Source organism: Podarcis melisellensis (assembly GCF_964234715.1).
Source record: "Podarcis melisellensis genome assembly, chromosome: 15".
Lineage (NCBI taxonomy): Eukaryota > Metazoa > Chordata > Lepidosauria > Squamata > Lacertidae > Podarcis > Podarcis melisellensis.
Window position 1 is genome coordinate 27969585 of NC_138532.1, and position 23614 is coordinate 27993198.

Here is a 23614-nt window from a genome sequence, read left to right on the forward strand (position 1 = left end):
CTTTTAGTATTTAAATCTTTTGAACTTAAGATTGTATTCTGTATTTTTAATAGTTTGTGACCTATCCAGAGAATTTGGTTAGATGGGCATTATGCAAGTGTAATAATACAATAAAAAGTAAGATGTGGTTTGTTGTCCTACTCACACTAGGACAGGACTTAGCAACATGTTGTAGTACTCTTGCTGACAATAAGGCATAGTTTGTGTCTTCCTGTATTGTCTAAACATAGTCATTGTGTGACACTTACTCATCTCTAAAATTAAATGAGACTCCAGTTCCAGAAGTAAGATTTTTATTAAATGTACAGATTGATCATAGTTTTGTCTCATCAGAAGTTAGTCTGACTGAGTTCAGTGGGACTTATTCATAGGGGAACCTTCATAGGATTGTAGCTTCAGGCTACTAAGAGATCAGCTTTTCATATTTTGAAAAAAATGAATTGTACCCTTATTTGATATACTTTTATTTTTAAGGAAAAACTGCTTTTAGTAAAACCCACCACCAAGTGTGTGTTTATTAAGGTTACCAGACGTCCCCGTTTCCAGGGGACAGTCCCCGGATTTACAAATCACTCCCCGTACAAAATCAATTGAAGTTGAAAAGTGTCCCCGGATTCATTGAAAAAAAAATCTGGTAACCTAAGTGTATATAGGACTTTGTTTTGACTCTGTGCAGGCAAAAAGAACAGTTAATTATAGAAAGCAATAGCTGTACTAGGTTGTTTGAACTCTGAAAGTGGGAGGAACAGGGATTTCTCCCCACTGCTCTGAGGTTTTATTCTGAAATATTCTGGTTAGATTTGATGTGGCTAAAGTTAGGTTTGGTGCTGAAATGGCAGTTCTGAGTCATGCTAGTTTTTCAGGGAATAAAGGAATTTGCAATTAGAAGAGTAGCATAAAATATTTCAGAGTCTGAAGACATGTACGCTTACTGTTTTTAGATGTTGGGACAATCGCCTGTATAATACAGATATATGAAGGTGAATCCTATATGCAGCATTCAAAACTCCCATTGTTCTAGGCACATTTTGCGACAGGGAATTTCATTTGCACAAGCAGTTTCTAAGTTTTGGGCACAGTACTGTGCCTAAGATTTCAGATTAAAACTGCAGAGTAGTTTTTCTGCCTCCCCACTTCCAGCTACTCTCTGAAGACTGGAGAAGAAACCCTCTTAAGAATATCATGGGGATGGGCAGGGGAAGGACTAGATCATGTGGAAAATGAACATAATATTTTAGCTGCAGTTCATTCATTTCAGCTTTGTATTCTTGTTATAAAAAAGTGCACCTATACATTCCGTTGTTGTGCCTATAACTTAGGTTTAAGGTACCATTTAGCTCCTAGCTTTTATATCTCAGTTTCTAATACTGCCTATGTGTGCACCTGTATATGGAAATAATGTTCATCTTGTGATGAAAGTCACTGAATGTATCTGCTAACTGCAGAAATGATAAAACTATGTGAGTAGACTTCTGCAAATCACAATATTGTTTGGTTTTGAGCTCATTTTGCCATCCACAACTGCATGGGATAACATTCTCTGATGATGCATAAGATAGAAGCATGATTTCATTGGAGTAAATTCTTGCAACGAAGGCACGGTAACCTAGCAACCACTTCAGAGCTGATTTAACTCTTTTGTGGGTATTGACACTGAACTTCTGCTTACAGTTTCCTGATCAAGGGAAGTAATAGTCCCTTTCTATTCTGTCTTGCTCGGACCACACCTGGTCTGTCCAGGTGTGTCCAATTCTGGGCACCACAGTTTAAGAAGGATGTTGCACATGTGTGCAGCAGAGGGTGATCAAGATGATCAAGGGTACAGAAACCAAGCCTAATGAGAAATAATTGAGGGAATTGGGTTTGTTTACCCTGATAAAGAGGAGACTTGAAATAGCTAAAGGGTTGTCGCATGGAAGATGCAGCAAGCTTGTTTTCTCCTGCTCCAAAAGCTAGGACCTGAAGCAATGGATTCAAGTTACAAGAAAGGAGATGCCAGCTAAACACCAGAAAGAACCTTCTGACAGTAAGAGATGTTTGATAGTGGAACAGACTCCCACAAGAGGTGGTGGACTCTGTTTTCTTGGAAGTTTTTAAGCAGAGGTTGGATGGCCATCTGTCATGTATGATCTAGTTGAGATTCTTGCATTTCAGGCAGGGGGTTGGACTAGATGACCCTCAGGATCCCTTCTGACACCATAATTCTATGATTTTGTGAAATCACATTTTGATTTCATTAGAAGAAGACTTGATTCTAGTAATAGGGAGGAAGACGTCACCTCCCTTTTCCTTTTAGTAATGTTTGTTGAATTCTTGTTTTAGTTTGTGGATTTGTTATTGTGAGGTTATGAAACAAGAGCAGTTAGCTGCATAGTTTTGTTACCTTTTGGGGGAGCTGAGGCATAATAGTCAAAGTAAACATCTTGGTGCTGCTACCATGTGAAAGAAAATAGTTGGGGGAAAATCATGTTTACTTTTTCTGATGAAAACCAGCAGCAGGACTTAGCAATAGTAATCAGTATTCCTGTGTAATACAGTGGACAGAGCACCAGAATTCAGATTCACTGGTACCCTTGCTCCAGTCACTATATCTCAGGCCAACCTATTTTGTAGGGTGATTGTGAGTGTAAAATAGGATAAACCCATATAAGGTATAGTTATCCATTATTTGATAACGGTCAGATAAGACCACTGCAATGTGGCATGTATAAGGTGGTTGTGTGTTCTGCTTTATAGAGAACAGCCCTCTTATTTGAAGGGCTTTCTGGTTCAATTCTTAATTTAAAGATCTCTAAGAAAGGAGATAAGGACGCGGGTGGCGCTGTGGGTTAAACCACAGAGCCTAGGACTTGCCGATCAGAAGGTTGGCAGTTCGAATCCCTGTGACGGGGTGAGCTCCCGTTGCTCGGTCCCTGCTCCTGCCAACCTAGCAGTTCGAAAGCATGTCAAAGTGCAAGTAGATGAATAGGTACTGCTTCGGCGGGAAGGTAAATGGTGTTTCCGTGTGCTGCTCTGGTTCGCCAGAAGCAGCTTAGTCATGCTGGCCACATGACCCAGAAGCTGTCCGCCGGCTCCCTCGGCCAATAAAGCAAGATGAGCGCTGCAACCCCAGAGTTGGCCACAACTGGACCTAATGGTCAGGGGTACCTTTACCTTTAAGAAAGGAGAGCAGTGGCTTTGAAGCTGCTCATTGCCAGTTTACATACAGGCAGCAATCTTGGGCTGAACATGGTTGTTTTTGACGATGCACACATGCCAAGCATATGCAAGGCTTTTTTTGGAATATTTCTCAAAATACTTATTTGGTCCCAAAATGGAATGGGACCATTTTAAGGAAAATATGCTGTCAATTTTGAAGCTATACTTGTACTTGGTACTTTTTCAAGCACCATTCAGGTTTGGGGTGCTTCTTTTTTAAAAGCCCTATATGGCTAGCAACTTAGGTTCCTGAGGGACTTCTTTCCCCCAGCAAACTTGCCTGTCTACTGAGCTCCTTTTTTGGAGGCCCTTCTCTGGATGTCCCACCCACTAAAGCTCTATGGGTGGAGATCGGGTAGAACAGAGGTAGCCAATGTGGTGCCCTCTCAATGTTGTTAGACTCCTAACTCCCATCAGCCCCTGCCAGCATAGCCAGTGGTCAGGAATGATGGGAGATGGAGTCCAGCAACTTCTGGGGGGCACCACAATGGCTACCAATGGGGGAAAGCATAGTGTGACAGTCTGTTTTTGAAATGCTCTCCCCAGCGAGGCTTGCCTGACATCCTCTCTTAATGTGTTCAGTATTCAGCAAACATCTTCTTAACTTTCCCTGTTGAAATGTAATGTGAACTGGTTTATTCTGCTGCAAAGATTGTTTTATAGATTTATATTCTACATTTTCTGCTATTTTAATATGTTTTGTGCATTGTTTTAATACATTTGTGTTGTCCTAATAGTTTTTATTAACTAACTGTTCTGAAAATAATATTCTGAAAGGTGGGGTTGAATAGATAAGTCATCTTGTGTTTCTTGCAGAAAGCATAAGATAACATCAATGAGCTTACTACTGTTAGATGTAATGACCTTTTTAGTGGTGGTGCACCCAATTCTGGGACTTGCACCTCAGTGAAATTAGTTTGCAGTCAAGTCTGGTATCTTTTTGGTGAGAAAATTTTAATGTTCTGAGACTTCTTAGATCTGATTATTTAATGCAGTTGAATAATAAATTTAATGCAGTTCAATGCTGATTTCTGTTGTATGCTTGTTTGTTTTATTGTTTTATTGATGTAGATTCAAATTTCTCCAAAAGGGCATTCTAAAACCCTCCTTGATTGAAGTACAGAATAGAAATACTTTTTGAAATCATTAATTGTAGTCCTAATGATTACAATTACATAACTGCTGATGACATGTATTCCATCAAATTAAGGGTCTAATTCTGCCCTTGATGGGAAATAAATATTTGATTTTTAAAAGGATGCCCTGGCTTGCATGTTGAATGATGTTACAGCTGTGGATTTTTCCAATTTTCCTCTTCCTAATTTTTCCTTCCCAGCATTTTATGTTAATCTAATTATGTGATCCTAACAAATCTTTTCTATGAACTGACACTGCAGTCTTAGCACATTTGAGTAATGCTGTGCACGGACCTGTTTCTGGCAGCAATTTGTATTTCAACAGCAGAAAAACTTGCCCTTCACATTTTATTAGTTTCTCTTCCAGAAATCTGTGAAGCATGCAGCAGCAGTGCTTGATTTTTGGATAGATGTTAAGAAGCTGAATATTGGCCTGAATTGCACTCTCTCTAGCACTTATGACTTCAAGGGGATTTCACTGGTTTGTAAGATCAGGCATAGTAAAATCAGTAGAAAAGCAGCAGGGATTGGAAACCAAACAGAGTGAGATGGTGCTTTACTGCAGACGTCTGATGGCAACTCCCTGTCACTTTTTTGCATTCTTAGTTGTAGCAGCCAGCCCAGTGCCTAACTTGAACACTATCCTTGCATGCATTCCCTCCCGCCGTTGTTTCTCTTGGCACTTGTTAAGCTCCCTGCTTCGTCTTGTGGGACCTTTCCAGAGAGAGAGAGAGAGAGAGAGAGAGAGAGAGAGAGAGAGAGAGAGAGAGAACGAACGAAAGGAACAGCACTGATTTCTCTTCAGCACAAATTGAGCATGAAATGGGCAGTGTGGAAAAGGCTAACAGGGCTACCGAGGGAGATTTCTGTTCCTATTCATAGGCACATTCATCCACAGGAACATTAGAATCAGGAAGAGGGGCGACCAAGCAGAATGCGAGGATTTTAATTTGATTTTTGCTACGCTGGCATTTCCGTGTCTCAGAGCTGATGCCTTGCCTGGAAGGTTTTTTCAATTAGCTGCTGGGAAACTAAGGACAGCCTTGGAACTCTTAGGCCTTGGATACGGATTCCAGCCATGGAAAGAATCGATCATTTGTAGCAAGAGTAAGTGTAGTCTGTATGGGCAGGGGCTGCTCTTAAAGGATCTTTTTATTTTTATTTTTGCAGTATGTAAGGGCTTAACTGCACAAACAGCTGGGGAAGCATTTTGAGAGTGGCAACATTTAAATGTGGTTATTAAGTAAATATGTGCATTTTATTAACCTCTGTATCTACAGTTTTGAAATGTAACCAATGTATTAAAATAAGTTATAATAAAATATTAAGTAATTTAACAAAAGAATTTCAGCGCTTCATACACCCTCAAATATTGTTTTTAATCTTCAATCTTATATTGCAAAGAAATAAGAGCAGTTGAATTTTTTTAAAGTAGAAATTTAGAATTTGTAACATAAATTTAATTTGCAGTGGTGTTGATAACTGCATGTACCTACATTTGAGATTATGAGTTTCATTCAACTAACATCTACTCAGAAGTAGGCCTGTTTAAATTAAGGGATCTACATTAGTCACCTGTCTTAATTTCAGTGAGTCTACTCTGAGCATGACTAGCATTTATGATGTACTAGCCTTGATCCTGACTCCCATATATATGTGAAAGTTCTGCTACTGGTTATGGCAGTGAAAATGTACACACACACGGTATGTGCTAGAAGCAGGCCAGAAGGACACCTTGATGCATGTCTTCCATTGAAAATTAGTTTGTAAAAATCCTGATGCATGGTAGATTGTGCTCTAAAGAAGTGAATTTATTAGAGAGTGAAAAGGCCTGCTGGTGCCATCTCTTAGTAGCAGACTTACTTCTTTCTGTGGGTCTTCCTAGTACCTCTTAGAAGGTTCATTGTATAAATCATGTGGATTTGAAGGCTAAAGGTTTGACAGCATAGAGGTTATTGCACATATTATATATCTGAGTAGTTATTAAAACCATTTCCAGAGATGCTCTGCAGAGCAACACAGTGATGAAAAGCTCACTTCTTTGGTTCTATTGTGGTCAAAACCTTTTCTAATATATTGTCTAAATCTTCCTATTGTCTTTCCTTATTGGAACTTGCATTTACTATCATTAATAAATTTTAAGATAAGTTATGCCTTAGATGTGTTTCAGTAGTAATTAAGTTTTAACTGCCCACTCCCACATCTTGCCCTGTTTCTTTGAGCTGTTTTTCACACAACTTTTAAGACTGCTTTTCCAGTACAAATTTAGATATGTATACATTTCTGCAGAGGAGAAAGAAATATGATGAAAATATGGGTGTGATGTGCTATAGTCATGATGTCAACAGGTGAAGCTCATGTCTGTAAAACCACAGGAGAACCCTTCGTGGGTTTCAAGAAATATGCTGCTTCTGATGTTTGCTGTTGTTTCCAAACTCTGCAAATAGTAATTTGTCCAAGCCACAGTCTTTTAACAACCTAGGATACTGATATTCTGGCTTGCTAAGCTGTGATTTGAACAAACCACTATTTGCAAACACAGCAACCAAACAAACTTTTAACTCGGAAGGTCCATAGCTTAGTGGTAGGGCACATGCTTTTCATGTAAAAGATCCTAGGTTTAGTCTGGCATCTCCAGGTAGGACTGGAAAGAGTCCTACTGGAGAAGTTGCAAGTCAGTGTTCCACCAAACTAGGTGGAACAATATTCTGATTTGGTAAAAGGCAGCCCTCTACTTCCCTGAACCTCATTCCTTCACGAGTTTAATGCTGGCTTATGTGTCCTAATAAACACCCATGGTTTCTGCCTGAACTGGGCCTCTGAATCCAGACAAAAGAGTGTCCAAAATCTGCTCAACTGAGAGAGATTCATACAGTGATAGCTCAAAATTTGATTGGAGAGAAGAGATTATTTCAAATTGTCTCCACTGCTTGCTTATATATGCAGCATTGAAAATGTTTTTGCTTAATTGTCCTGGAGACCTTGATGAGTGTTCAATCTCATTTCATCCTCTTTTTGTTGGTTTTTGGTTGCTTGTTGCTTATGCCACTACCACTCATTCACAAACAACGTGTTGAACAAATGTACACATGCTGTCCTAAGAATGCATTGTAAATAAGTATGAGATTCATGAACTTTCTGGATGATAAAGCACTTTAAGGCTGTGAGATCCTGAGCATGTTTGCTTGGATGGCACCTCTGCAACAGAAGGGATTTTCCCCCATGGAGATAGGTTTAGAACTGAAATATAAACAATGGAGTAAATAGCCTTAGAAAACTGAATAAAATGTCCTTTTTTGAATTATTATAGAGCTCTTTAAACAAAATTCTGTATATATCTGCTTTCATATCGAGTCTATTTCATGCTTTATGCATTACATATTGCGTTGAATAACAAAATTGCAATGCAGTCCCATGCAGGACTGTCTGCTAAGAAAGAGGCACCATTGTTGTGTTTGTAAGTAGCATTAGAACTTACTTTCAGGTAATTGTGTGTAAGACTGCAGCCTTAGTTTTTCTTTCGGCACTTCACTGCTTTCTTTGTTTTGATAAGAACATCTGATACTAGATAGTATGTTAATCTTATGAAAGCAATTGCTCTACTACAGCCACAGTTCATTTAGTATTGTCAGCAACTGGACAATTTTTTATGTAAAGAAATTGGTCGCTTGCACCCCTCTGCTTGTGAAAATGGAATGACCCATTTTCTCAATTGAGGAAAAAGGGATTATATAATCCACTGAGCTGTACATCTGTAGGCCTGAGCATCATGAATACTTTTCAGGAGAAATTGGGATGTATTGGCAGAAAGTGGTATGTAATCAGTGTACATGAAACATTTTTAATTCATGATGCTGTTTGAACAATGATATGCATAAATAATTTCAGCTAAATCAGTGGGATTTACTTTAAGTAGATGTATTTAGGGTCAGTGGCCACTAGCCATGATGGCTCTGTTCTACCTCCACTGTTCAAAGCAAAATGCCTCTGAATACCTGTAGGAATCACAAGTGAGGAGAACACTGTTCTGTTTGGGCCCTGCTTGTGGGCTTTTTCAGGGACAAATGTTGGCCATTGTGAGAACATTATGCTGGATTAGATGGGCCTTTGGCCTGATCAGGCAGGATTCCTCATAAGTTCTTGCACTTTTAACGCAAACAGAGATACTCGTGTGACGGGAAGGGCCATGACTGTTCCTAGGTATGAAGAATGGTTTTGGAACTGACCCTTAGTTAATGAAGTAGATCTCAAACATTAAAATGTTTTATTCTTCCTCTATTCTCTCTACACCCCCCCCCCCAATATAAAATACTGGATTATATGCAGCCGGCATGCCAGCTGCAAGTTTTTGTTTGGCTTGCAGAGTAGCAAGCTGAGACTTCTCCATTTTGGAAAACTTTAAAAAGTTTCTAGTTTCCATGATACAATTATATGTTTATTGCCAGGTAAAGCATAAGCTTTTCCATTTACTGTCAAAGCGTGGCTGACTATAGTTCAATACAACTTTTTATTCTTCTTTCCGTCATTTTTTCTGTATGTTTCTGCTAGCAATTAATGCTTACTGAAGGCAAGTGGCTAAAGCAGTTAGGAGTAGCTTTGTTATTTCATTTTAGTGGTCAGGCTCAGCCGTAGGCAGAAATTTGAAGTGAGTAGGGAGCCATGCGTGCTATGGACTTGAAGACAAAAAGAGCACTCCTGGAATTAGAGACAAAGAACAAGCAGGAACCGGAGTCCAGGAGGAGCAGTCAGGACAATGCCAGAAATCAGAAATGAAGGACAACTAGAGGATACACAAGAACGCACCGGAGCTGTGGAAGGAGTTGTCGCTCAGGCTTCACTGAGACTAGAAAGTCTTTTAGAGTCCTTACAGTTCAGAACGGTCCATTGACCAGCCTGAGGCCGCCTCACAGTTGTGTGGCTCCAGTTCAGACCCCAGCAGCTCCTGACACCTGGCTGTGTGAGTTTAGAGTATCTTGTTTTAGTTTCTCGGTCTTTTCTAGGTTGTTGGATTAGTACAAGGTTAGCTAACATAGTGGCCTCCATATATTGTTGGGCTTCACATTATCCCTGGTCATGCTGGCTGGGACTGATGGGAGTTACTGCCCTCCAGATGTTGCTGGGATGTTGACCAGCCCTATGTTAGGAATGATTTCACACTGTGAATTCAGAAGGGTGGGGGAATGAGAGGTCTTAAAAATATGGTTGACACAGGCAGGGGCCTAGTCCAGTGTGCCTTGTATTGTCATTATAATCGTCCACGACTGAGATGTCCTATATTATGGAATGTTTACTCACAGTCTTTGCTAATCAATGCTATATTTTCATTTTTATAGTCTGTTTTTGACCTGCTTAAGTTCCATACAGTGCACTTTTCATATATTTTGTGCAGCATTGTTGTTTTTGAATAGATGGTACAAACCCAGGAGAGTAGGTTATGTTCCAAATGGGCTCTGAATTCCCTTTTAAAATAAATTAAAAGTCTGGCAAAGATGTTTTTTGGCTGTGATGTATTTTTCATTTCTTTATGAAATATACAGCTAATGGTATACACAACTAATAGTGGAATAGTTAATATTCAGGAAATTCTGTCTAGTCAAGGGAGGATACTTTACTGAGGCTGAGCACCTGTTTGCTCATGGAAGCAAGTCCCACTGATTGGGTGAATTTTCAAGGTGAAGCCTGGCAACTTTGTCTACTCAAGAATAATTTGAGATTATATAGCTCTCTTCCGGGATGCTTGCTATAGAGTGTTTATTGCCTTTTTATTTTGATAAATTTCTGCTATAAAATATCATGTGACCGTAAATTTCTCCAATTTCATTAAAATTTAGACATCTTTTATTTAGAGACTGCTTGAGCATCTTAAAATATAATGAAGTGGTTAGTTACAACAAGATCCCCATAAATATTCATAGCAGATTGTGTGAATGCCTCTCTGAACATGAATTTTGCAGTATTTGGTGACTGGGGATTTAATATTTCGTGTTGAACTCTCTGAATTGTCTTACTGGCGTACTGTGCTGAGTTTTTAAAAGTTTGGTGTAGAAAATAAACAGTATATACAAAGATTTATGTTCTAGGGAATGTGAAATATTTTGTCTGATAAAAAGTACAAGTTTAAGTTCCTTGATCTACAAAACATCATAGAGCAAGATGCACCTGAACTTCCTTCTTTTTGTACGCTTCTTGTTAATTAACCTGGTCTCTCTCTCTATCTTCTCCCCCCCCCCCAATTGCTGCTTGGAGTAGCTTTCGCTCCCAGAGGAACAGAATGAAGTAACAAGGAATGGTTGTGAATCCAAGGAACTAGTTTATCTTGTACAGATCTCTTGTCAGGTAAGCAATAAGACTTTTCTTTACCTTCCCCATGACTTTTATGAAACACTATTGTCACGACCACCCAGGACGGGTCCCAGCTCACCAGAGACCTCACTCCGTTGCAGTTTATTTACAGGAAAAGTTTATTGAAGATTTCTGCTTCTCGTACAGTTCAGCATCGTGGCCGTACGTCTGTCACGTTAGACCGCTGAAGTCCCCTCTGACTCCTCCCCTCTTCCACACCAACTTAATAGCCTGGCTCTAGACCACCTCTTCCTCTCCTTTCTTTTCCGCAGGGTCTTCCTGCCCCCCTGGGTTCCCTCTCTCCGTGACTCGCCTGAGGCTGAATCCTCTGCCGCCTCTTCCCCCCTCCTTCTGGCTTTAGGGCCGGGCTCCTCCCCTGAGCTCTCTCCACTTCCGCGCGCCTCTACGTTTGAACTTGGCGCGCGTACGTTGCTGCTGACCTTTCTTTCGACCGCTACACCACCCCTTGTTCTGCTCTCCACCCTTTCCGGCTGAACACCTTGCTCCAACCCCCTTTCTCTGTTCTCTCCTAATCCTGCTCCCTCCGAGAGGCTGACGACTCCACCCCCTTTTCTCCGTTCCGGCTGAGACGCCTCTTGCTGCGTCTGTCTTCCACTGGGCTCCTCTCCGCTTCTCCCTTCTCCTCCCTTTTGCTTGATTAAGGTAACCCCCTTTTGAGAATCCTCTGACTCGCTGCTCAGACTCGTGGATTCCCTCAGAATTCCGTCATCTTCTTCCTCATCCTTCTGCCCCTCCTCCCACTCGCTCTCCGTCTCCTCTGTCATCTCCTCCTCTCTCCCAGAAACCCTGACATCCATCCCCCCCTCGAAGCCCCCCCTTCCCCCCTCCCGCTCGCCGGGTGCAGGTTGAGGAAAACGTGGTTCTTCCGGGGTCGGTTCAGGATACAAGTTGTCCACTTCAACGTTCTCCTCTGTCATCTCCGTATATGTGTGTTCGAACTCGGGTTCCCCACCCACAGAGGACTTCAGCGGTCTAACGTGACAGACGTACGGCCACGATGCTGAACTGTACGAGAAGCAGAAATCTTCAATAAACTTTTCCTGTAAATAAACTGCAACGGAGTGAGGTCTCTGGTGAGCTGGGACCCGTCCTGGGTGGTCGTGACAGTATCCCGCTCGCCGGGTGCAGGTTGAGGAAAACGTGGTTCTTCCGGGGTCGGTTCAGGATACAAGTTGTCCACTTCAACGTTCTCCTCTGTCATCTCCGTATATGTGTGTTCGAACTCGGGTTCCCCACCCACAGAGGACTTCAGCGGTCTAACGTGACAGACGTACGGCCACGATGCTGAACTGTACGAGAAGCAGAAATCTTCAATAAACTTTTCCTGTAAATAAACTGCAACGGAGTGAGGTCTCTGGTGAGCTGGGACCCGTCCTGGGTGGTCGTGACAACTATGATATTCTGCTTTGACCAAACTGCGGGAGGCAGTAGAGGACAGAGGTGCCTGGCGTTCTCTGGTCCATGGGGTCACGAAGAGTCGGACACGACTAAACGACTAAACAACAACAATGATATTCTGCTGTCCTGCTTTTTCAAATTTCCACTCTTTGTTGTGGGGTAAGAGGAATACTGAAGATTTAATCAAGAGAAATGCTGAGGTTTTAATGAGAAATGTAAACTTCTGCTGCATCGGTTGCAGCAATATTTATCCTGGAATTGCGGTCTCATGCGTATATGTGTCCTTGTGTCTCTGTAGTGATTACACATGTAGTGAGGTCATTTGTATTCCTAAACTAACCAATGACATGATGGTTCAGGATTTAGCATTCAGTTGTAAGAATATTGTGGCTCATTTCCTAATTTTTGAAACTTGTGCATTGAGGGAAGCTACTCAGTGGACCGAAGCAGGGCATAACAATGGCAGAAATTGAAGATGGCAGATGACCCTTAATATAACCTATTGAAGCATTTGTTTCTATGCCTGGCAAATAACTTTTGAGGATCAAAATGAAAATGTGGATTAACCTTTTGTTGATTCTCTCTTACTTGCCTAGTGCCATATCCTGTGGAATTTGTTAGGCTGTACCCAAGGTTGTCACCTTGAAAAACCTGGGCAGTTATCCTATCTGCATGAGGTGCAGGTGTTTCAACTAAATACCAATCGTTGAGTGCGTAGGTCATATTTCTCATCTGTAGAGTTGAACAAAGCAGAATGCTATTACTAATCGTTCTAAGACACAAGGTTTTGAGAGGATAGCACATACATAAACCATTTTATTTTACAGCTATTCAGTCTGTAAAGTAGGGAGTAGTGGGAACAGAGGTGAACAACCTGCATGAAGACAAAGAATAGGCAGAGACCAGACAGCCTTTCCTCAAAGTGAAAAGCAGGACTAGACTCTGCATGTTACACTACAAAGTGAAGCATCCTTAGTTCTCTGGATCAACTGACAATCCACAATGATTATCCTGGGCAGGGTAGTTGGCACACATGCTTTACATGATCAGCAATGATCCTGCTCAGTGGTGTCAAGTTCAGCAGGGAGCAGTTGATGTGCCTTCAGCTCCAGTTTTCTGTCTAGCAGACTCTGCAGTTCAGGAGCTGTGTCCACATGTTAAGAGTTATGCTCATTTAAACCAAGAGAGAAATGTCTGGATTATTTGCCTTGTGCTTGGTACCATGTTAAGACACGTGGGGCCATCAGAGGACTAGAGCAGTCTGGGCAACCCATGCAGCCAATTTTTGTGGATGCTTTAGTGCAGGGGTTCCCAAAATGTGGTCCACAGATTATGAGTGCTCCATGAGTGGTCTGCAGTGCTCCCTCATTTTATTTTCATATTTTATTTTCTATATTTTATTGTATTATAATATGAGTTCTATGGAATTCAAACTGTAATACAATGAAGTACAATATATACAATTAAAATGCGTGCAGTGTCTAGCACAACACATATTTCCTGTGTTCCCAACTCTGTTCTACAAAATCTCATGGCTGTGTAAATGTGCCCAGGCAATTGCTTTTGAATCAGTCATCAACATCAGGTCAAAAAAGTTGGAACAGCTATGAAAGGAAATTAATATGGGATAATCACTATAAATGACAACAGATATTGGGCTTGCTGCAGTAGTTTTTGAAGCGTTCTAAGATGAAATAAGCCATTGGAATGGTGTAATAGTTTTGATTGCATCCAGAAGCTAGCTTGTTAGCTTTGCCCAAATCTATATACTTTTCAGTAGTTTTAGCTCTTTAGGAGCATTTTGCTGCAAATGAAAGTAGCATCGTGGAAAGCAAAAGAAATGAGTCATCCCAGCACTGCTGTTTAGAACTCCTGGACTGGAAAACCTGTTACATTCCCTTCACTGAGTAGCCTGTTGAAAGTACTTTAGTTTGTCAACTCAATCTGCAGCAGATAATCAGATAAAAAACTTTCAAGCACTGCTACTTCAATGTGGCCAGCTCAAACTCTGCCTGACTTGGCAGAATCCCATTAAACATGTTACAGTGTGGAAATGTTTATTTTGGAAGGAGGGGGTGTTGTTGTGCATAATAAGTTTTTATGACATGGTTTTTCCTTGGTGTTAAATATTGTTTTACAGGTAATTGAGGAGTTGCTTGAGTCAAGTGAGAGAGTGCTGGGGAGCTTATCAGTGTCTCCTCTCCAACCCCACTAATTTCTGCTTCTCCTCACTCTACCCCCACCTCACCTGATGGTTACTGGTCAGATGCCAAATCCCATGGTCAAATCAGTGTGAGGACTCCCTTTTCAGTTGCTTCTTTCCTCCCTTGGTGAGATGAATAGGACAAAGAGCATATAAACCAGAAGCCTATTTCTGATCTCTTCCCAGATACAGTCCCTGGTGGACAAATATATCTGAATTCTGCTTTGGTAGACTGAATTGGGGTGGAAATATAGATAATTTTGTGTGTATGTCTGTGTGTGTGTGTGTGTGTGAGAGAGAGAGAGAGAGAGAAAGTGGCCAAAGATGAATGGAAAGGCCATTTCTGCTAAGTAAATTTGGGAATCCAATCACCTGGAGGTAAATTCTTCCAGCAGTTAATTGACTAGCAAATTATACTACAGTTGCCCTAAATACACTTTCTCCATATCCTTTTCAACTTCCTCACAGATGAAACTGTGGTGTGTGGGTGTGGATGTGGATGTGGACAAAGCATCACCAGCACTTTCTCTTTCATGTAATTCATATTTTGTTTGCAGTCACTACATATGTCAGGTGTAGGCAAACAGCGCTCCAGATGTTTTGGGTTGGTCAGGGATTATGGGAGTTGTAGTCCCAAAACATCTGGAGGGCCGAGTTTGCCTATGCCTGACATATGTTAAACCCCTTTTTAGCTTAGAGAAGTTCAGGTTAGACTCTACCATTATATTTCATCTCCTTGGTTTTGTCTTTAGTGCTCTGAGTTATGTGTTAGGCTTTTTTGCCATTATTATTTCACCTTTCTTCACTTAGCTCTGTGAACACTTACACAGTGTTCCTTAAGGGAAGTCTGTAGCTTGACATTTTTACACCAAGCACACCCAGTTTCTTCTGATAATGGCAGCATTTGCTTATTGTTGTAAACCATAGTTTATGGTTTACCATGAACATGCAGATGGCTCCCGTATCACTCCTACCTTAGTGCAAACAGGAACAGCAAGCCATAATCCTTAGTTTGGTGCTATGTTCCAAGCAAACCATGGCATTAAGTCGATGTTCTTGACTTAACAATTTTTGTTTGAACAGAACAGATAACTGTCCTCAGTTTAGACATAATTCTAAACTTGTGCTAGAGGTGGAGTGATACGGGAGCAATTTCCATTTTAACAGTAAACTGTGGTTTAAAATGAAGTGCTAATTCAAGCAATATGACTTTCAGGATATATATTTTTGAAGAAAGATGTGTTCATATGAGAAGAGCTGTTCCTCATTTAGTATTAATACAGCAGTCCAATAACATTGAAGCAATGAGTATATATACTTTGACACATGCAGTGCACCATGTCAAGTGAAACTTGAGACAAACATTCTGGGTTCGGCTGGCAACTCAATACTATTAATCCCCCCAAAGTAGAATTTTAAAAAAGCACACCTGCAATTTTATTTTTTATAATACAAATATATCAAAATGGCAATGAGCCACCATAGCATAGTTGATCCATTTCTGCCAACATCTATACTAAGGAGTCATTGTATGGGGGGTGGGGGGTGGAGGCAGTTGTTAACATGAAAAATCCATTTTTATTTTCAAAAACCTGGAGTGTTGCTGGAAAACATACTGTATTCCATGGGATGGACAGCTGTGCAAAAGGCAGAAACATGGCAAGATTGGGTTGGCTCCCAAGTAGGTTTGGTTTGACTGCAATGAAATCTAGCACACTTATCTGGATTCAGCCATTGTGTGTTTTTACACAGTTGTACTACCAAAGCTGGACACGTGACCCGGAAGTGTCTGCGGACAGCGCTGGCTCCCGGCCTATAGAGTAAGATGAGCGCACAACCCTAGAGTCTGTCAAGACTGGCCCGTACGGGCAGGGGTACCTTTACCTTTACTCCCAAAGCCAAACACCATCCAATTGCATTGTAACTATTAAGCTTAATTTGAATATATGGTGGCTTTAGTTTGGCCACACACATGCACTCACAGAGCATTTGTATCCCAATTTCAGCTGAAAAGGCTTCTAGAGCAGTTTACGTACAATAAATTAAATCAAGACTTGCCTACCGGCTCACAATCTAAAAGACATGACATGAAAGGAAAAAGGGGTGGGGAGGGAAAAGGGGGTAATGGTTCTACCTCCCATGACCACTGTTGCCCAATAAATGACATGTTATTATAATTAGATATGGCACTTGCTGCAGGAGATCATCTTGACATTTTGTAGCAAGTTTTTAATATGCTCCTGTAATATCCCTCTTGTTTTCAGAAAAAAGAAAATGTTATTTTAAAAAGGCTTGAGGAAGATATTTCCACAAAGAATAATTCTCTCCATGTTTGATTTTTTGATATTTGTTTGTTTGTTTGTTTATTATGAAAGGACATGCATTTCAATAACTTACAAGAATGTGTGGTGTCATGCACACTTTCTCCTTAGTTTGTTCTGAAAGCCTTTCTGAAACAGAATTTGATTAATTCTTGCTTCCATATATGCTGGTATATCAAAATGCAAGTATTAACTCCTGTCAAATAGCTCTTGTATCATTTTGTTTTATCACCTTTGGCTGATCTGCTAGTCTCAACCTTACTTGGATGGAGATATTCATAAGATTTATATTACCTTGCTGTGCATTCATTAGTGACTTGAAGATGGCAACCTGTTTGTTGCTTATCATTATCATCACACCCATCAGTAAAATGAAGTTAAAGTATTAGAAATGAAGACACCATAGGACCTTGAAGGGCATTAGAGAAAGAACTGCAATGGTGCAGTTAAATGTAGAATCATATGAGCATGCTTCCCTGTAATGGATAGGTTCAGATGGATAGCAGTTAATTCCAGTTCATTGTGTGTCTAGAGAGAAGTTTCAATTAAACCAATTAGCTTATATCCAAATGTATTTCATTTAAATATGAAGGGAAATTGGAAATCTCTGTTGAAATCTAAGAGGACAAGCTATCAATTAGGGCTGCAGTGAATGACTTAGCTTGGCAGGATTTCTGATTGTCCATGTAGACCTCCTTTATGGAGCAAGGCTGCATTCAGCCACAGCTTGAAAATACATTGGCTCCTCAGCTAGAGCCCAATGTTAACATAGTGGCTACAGCTGAGCTGTAGAGCTACCTCTGCTATGAACTGTGTAGGTGGCCTTAAACAAGCTATGGCTGTCCTCTGCAATGTGGATAGCCCTGTCCATGAAGTGGTTTGAACACTCTAAAGCACCTTGTTATTTAAGTGACCTAATTAGGTGTTTTTATGCTGCACTAAGTGTCAATTTAGTACAAGTTAACCACATTCTCTCCTGGTTTCTTTTCCTTTTCCTTTTCCTTTTGGGGCAAAACAAGTCATGAACCTCTGTTTTAAACTAAATGCTAGGCAAAGGACTGGTTTTTTTCCTTCTGCTTGCAAGCCTAGAGCAAATGGGTGCAATTAGCTCATACATGTAAAGCCATGGTTTATGGCTGGGCCTGTGTATGGCTGCAGTAAAAAAGGCAAATTAAGAAAGGGACAGGAAATTTGCCTAGCCGATAACAACATGAAACAAGTGTGGCAAGGGACTGCAACATCTCACCAACTACAAGGGCAATACGAGGAACATTGTTCAGGCCGATGATTTGTTGGCAGAGGAGCTGAGCATCTTCTTCGCCCGCTATGAGGTAAAAAGATCGGGTATCTTAGCTCCTGCCTGCCAGCCTACAAACTCAAACCACTTATTCTATATGACCATGAAGTGAAAGCTGCATTGAGGGCGGTGAATCCCATGCACACGAAAGTTCATACCAAGAACTAACTTAGTTGGTCTTTAAGGTGCTACTGGAAGGAATTTTTTTTTGTTTTGACTATGGCAGACCAACACGGCTACCTATCTGTAAAAGGATTTTTAACATCTCTCTGCAAACGGCTTGTGTTCCATCATGTTTGAAAGCAGCCACCATTGTCCCAGTCCCAAAGAAAACAGCAACTAACTGCCTAAATGACTACAGACCTATTGCATTAACATCTGTAGTGATGAAATGCTTCGAGAGTTTGGTCCTTCAACACCTTAGGACAAGTTTTCCACCGGATTTTGATAACCATCAGTTCGCCTATAGGAGAAATAGGTCAACAGATGATGCCATAGCTACAGCCTTTCACCTTGCAGCGAGTCATCTGGAGAGACCGGGGAATTATGTTAGAATGTTGTTTATTGATTATAGCTCGGCTTTTAATGCCATCCTTCTGGACATTCTTATCAAAAAGCTGATGGAACTAGACATTTCTTCTACCATCTGTGACTGGATTAAAGTCTTTCTGAGGGATCGGACACAAACAGTGAGGATTGGGCCTGTTACATCTACCTCCCTGAAGCTCAGCACTGGCACACCACAGGGATGTGTGCTGAATCCCTACCTGTACTCGTTGTATACATATGACTGTATTTCATCTGATCCATCCACTGCAATTGTTAAGTTTGCAGATGATACTACCATAATGGGTCTAATTACAGGTGGAGATGAATCAGCGTACTGGGGGGAGTTTCAAAAGGTATCTACATGGTGCTTAGACAATAACTTGCACCTAAATATTAGCAAGACAAAGGAGATGGTGTTGGACTTTCAGAGGAAGAGAGGGGAACTTGCCTCGTTGTATATCGGGGGGGGGGGTGTTGTGTGGAGAGAGTTTATTCCTTTAAATTTTCATGGTCTTGCAAAAGAACAACGTTAAACAACAATTGATGACCTCCTTCTACCAGTCCATAATAGAAAGTGTCCTTTCATATTGTATCACAGTGTGGTATGTTGACTTGACAGCCACAGACAGAAAGTCTTTACAGAGGGTGGAGAACACAGCACAGGATATCATGGGCTGTCCCCTGAGCCTGCTAGATGACATCACAAGGGATTGTTGCCTTAGGAGAGCAAGAAAAATTCTCAGGGATGATTCACACCCCGTCCAGCACCCCTTTAATCTTCTACCCTTGGGCGGGAGATATAGAAGTATAATCAGTTGTACCAACAGGCTAAAAAACAGTTTCTACTCTGGGAATCTCTGAGCAGAACCCTCCCTGACCTTTCTGCAGTAAATTCACCTGAGTCAGGCCATGCCATCACAAAAACAGTTATTCACTTACAAGGAAGGTGGAAGATTTATTGCTTAATGCCAGCCTCTCAAGACTTTAGGGCCACACATGCACAGTGCAGTAAACCTACTAGTCAGGAATGTGACATCTGCATATCCAGCAGGCCAGTTGCAGCTCTTCCACTGCATCTTTTTTCAGTGACCTTGAGTTCGCCTGTTTGCCACCCTGAAACTGAGTCATGCCAGTAGTCAAATAAAGTTGTTGTTGGCATTGATGTATTATGAGTAATTGTAGGATATCTAGGTGAAAGGTGCTATTATACCACTAAGTGACACATTTGGCACATAATGCATTCATGGAGATAGGCTAAGCGCATTAATTTATGCTGTTAGCTGGTTCAGTAGTTATCTTCAAAGAGCCGCATATTCATTTGCTTCATACTTTTCATTGGTTGGCTGTTAAATATTTCACCACTTAGTGTTAGGGGTGCTAAAATATTGCTGCCTCCTACAGATTTATGCTAGGTTTTTGCACTCAATTTTCTAACATTCAGAAATCATCACTAGTCCCAGAGTCTCCTCTTATTTCTCCTTCCTTTCTGTGACCTTTTGCTCTTATCATATATTTTACATGGGATGTGACGGAAAGTGAATTGTTTAAATTACAAGCTGTAAAGAGAGATGGGAATCTAATAAAGTGTTGAGAGAAGAAGCAAATCCCTTTTCAAATGGCAAGAGACTTAGGCTGTATATTTTTCAGCCTGCCATTCAGATACAGATTTAATCAAGGAAAACAGTAGAACATTGCAGCTGGATGCTGAAAACTCTTTATTATTCTTGTGTTACTTGTTTATATGCTCTTGTTCCTCTTCAGCTTCATAAAATAATTTCCCTGGGCAAACACAGTGGTCAGATACTTATCTAATACATGGATATAGCTTGCAAGAAGTACTTAGTGAGACTGAATTGTGGGGAGAAAAGCAACCTGATTTCAGCCATGCACACACAACTGTTTTACTACCGTTGTGTACTGTTGTATTGTTGAGTCTTAATGTTACACAACCAATACCTTTTGGAAAGTTTTTATATGCTCTCTGGTTGAATGAATGGTTTATTGGCATTTTATGTATCAGTATACACCAGAGAAGATAAAGGGACCCCTGACCATTAGATCCAGTTGTGACCGACGCTGGGGTTGCGGCGCTCATCTCGCTTTATTGGCCGAGGGAGCCAGTGTACAGCTTCCGGGTCATGGGGCCAGCATGACTAAGCCGCTTCTGGCGAACCAGAGCAGCGTGCGGAAACGCTGTTTACCTTCCTGCTGGAGCGGCACCTATTTATCTACTTGCACTTTGACGTGCTTTCGAACTGCTAGGTGGGCAGGAGTGGGGACCGAGCAACAGGAGTTCACCCCGTTGCAGGGATTTGAACCATCAGTCTTCTGATCGGCAAGTCCCAGGCTCTGTGGTTTAACCCACAGCGCCACCCACACCAGATACTTATATATAAATACTTGAATAAAGAGTAATTGGTGCAGAAAATAAGTGTTTGAGAGGTTTTGCTTCAGATATCCTATTACAGCCCCCCCCCAAGGGATGTAGAAATTGAACTGCCTAGAACTTGAAATTAATAATGTTGAACTTTTCATTGTGATGCTGTAATCTTCAAGGGAAACTTGGACCACTTGTAAATGTATGCTATTATCAAGCTGACATTTGAATTACAGAATACTGTCCTAAACTTGCACAATTCCTCTGGTTCTAATGCCATAATCTTCAAGGAAGATATTCAATGCATTGTCTTTTTTCACTTTTGTTGCTTCCTTTGATGATACTGGGGTTGAGCACCAACTTTCATTCCAATGTCTCAGTAGTCAAAGAAGATATCACAGTGTGCTGTATCTGTTTGAAAACAGATGCAGGATTTGAGCTGATATTCAAATATGAATGTTGATTTGTGTCCTGGACGTATGTATCAAATAGCTTTCTGATACCTGACTTTAAGATCATAAACATGAGCCTCAGAAAAAGCAAATTTGGCAAAATACATTCATCCCTATAATAATTAGGGAATATTCTATTCGCTATCATAACATATGTTTCATTTGCTCTTAAAGGCATGCAAACTGGTAGATTCTGACTCAAGTTTCAGTAATGATTTCATTTCATCCTTTTCAAGCTCTACCTGATTTTAGTTCCACATTCTCCTGAAACCAAATGCCAGATCAAAGCCTTAGTCTTTATGTGTTTTGCAGAATATATTTGGATTTATATGCTTTCAAGAGGTAGAAATAAATTTGTGGCACAGTCAATGGCAGAGCACCTTCTAAAAGATGCCTACCTGCAACTTTGGGGAGATTCCATTCCTTGGAACTGGCATTATAGGGCCAGATGGAACAGTGGTTTCTGTGTGTGCGGATTCAAAAATGTGTGAAGTAACACTAGGAACATACCAAGTTCATTTTGTATTAGGGCATTCGGCAGTTTCCACATAGGCTAAAATTTGAAAGGAAAAAGAAAACCTCATGGGTTTAAACTCTCATTTGCTTAGGAGAGTTGACAGCACGGCAGAGGCATTTGCCTTTGGTTTCTTCTAGAAGTGCCGTTTCTTGCTAAAGGGAATTGGAAGCAAAAACAACACCTGAGTACTCTGTTCCTTCTTCGGCAGGGCAAGAGCTGGATTGTGAAGCGCAGCTATGAAGATTTCAGAGTGCTTGATAAGCATCTTCACCTGTGTATTTATGACCGGCGCTTCTCCCAGCTCTCGGAGCTACCCCGCTCCGATGCTTTGAAGGACAGCCCAGAGGTAAAATATTATGGTTGTCACTAGCTAAGGAAGCTGTGGGCAGGCAGGAGCATGTTGCCTTTTTATTATGTCTTTTTATTATCTATTATTATTCTTAATTGCCTTTTAACATGAAAATTTTATTGTTATCTAAACTATATGTGGAAGCTCTTAGTTGTAACTATGGGAGCAGTTCATTGCTTTCAAACAAGAAGAAAGAGCTCAGATAAGAGGTAGGCAAATTATTAAAATCTACAACCATGCTTTTTTCAGCAGAAAGAGAGGGTTGTGCTGCCTATTAGAGATTAATTCATTTTCAATGTTCAATATTTCTCTAAACATTTACTCTAAGAAATGAACAGAAAAAGGAGTGTTCTTTTACAGGAAAACTTAACTGTTAGGCATGGGGAATATCCCTACTTTTTCTTAAAGATATGTGATGCTCTGGATTATCATGTACAAACTATTTTGAAATTTATGAAGTTCAGGTGTTGTTGTTTTTTAAAAAATTAAACCCTGTATGCAATCTCTTTCAAAAAAAAGTATGTTCTTACGTTCTTAAGATATGCCAAGTATAAGGGCAATAAAAAGTGTTGCTTCTCCAAGTGCAGCTTCACAACTGTATGGCTTAGTTAGCATATTTTTCAGAATAATTAATTGAGTATAGAATCATAGGAACACCGAGGGTCATCTAGTCCAACTCCCTGCTATGCAGGAATCTCAGCCAATGCATCCATGACACACGACGATCCAACCTCTGCTTAAAAACTTCAAGGAAGGAGAGTCCACCGCCTCTTGTTCAACTCCACTGTCGAACAACCCTTACTATCAGAAAGTTCTCTTTTTTCTTAAGGCCATTTAAGAGATAGTATTTTATTACTCCTTGTGACAATTCAGAAAAATATGTTCAAATTACTTGTTATCTGATGTTACAAAGGGCATTCCAGTTACAAGAAAACAGGAGCCTCATGGTTTGCTCAGCAATTCTCAGGTCTGCACGTAAAACGAAAAACAAATCAATCCACATAATCCCTAGCAGGAACCTCCACTGAGCCATACTTGATGTGCCAACGGGAAAGCATGGGTTGTACTGGAGATATACTCTTCTTTTTTTGGCAGATGAAATTCATGGCAAATGGAAGGTATCTAAGGTATCTAGTGAGAAGAAGTCTCTCATCTGGTAACATTTTTAGGTTATAAGGCGTAGCAGTTATTATTTATGTCTCTAGTTCCCTGGTTCACAGAATCCTAGGAGGCAGGGAAATATTTTTATGCTTTCTCCAGCAAATTGTTGGCTTCGACTGGCTCATCTTGAAGTCTGAAACTTGGATACTCTGCATCAGCAGAATTATACTGTTCCTTCCTCACTCTCTGCAGCTTGTCACCCAGATGCTGATGGCTTACCTGTCACGACTCTCATCCATTGCTGGAAACAAGATTAACTGTGGTCCTGCCCTCACCTGGATGGAGGTACTGTA

At 40.7% G+C, this 23614-nt stretch overlaps 1 protein-coding gene across 8 annotated transcripts in view; it reads left to right on the forward strand.

The window, feature by feature from the left end:
- Positions 1–23614, forward strand: part of ARHGAP32 (Rho GTPase activating protein 32) — a 205491-nt gene that overhangs the window by 110050 nt on the left and 71827 nt on the right. For all 8 annotated transcript variants that reach the window (XR_014163160.1, XM_081889722.1, XM_081889724.1 and 5 more), the window contains 3 exons: positions 10584–10670; positions 22020–22157; positions 23514–23606. Coding sequence is in view for 7 of the 8 variants with exons in the window: in XM_081889722.1 (XP_081745848.1) it covers positions 10584–10670; positions 22020–22157; positions 23514–23606 (318 nt within the window). In the remaining variant the exon portion in view is untranslated. The remainder of the gene's footprint in view (positions 1–10583; positions 10671–22019; positions 22158–23513; positions 23607–23614) is intronic.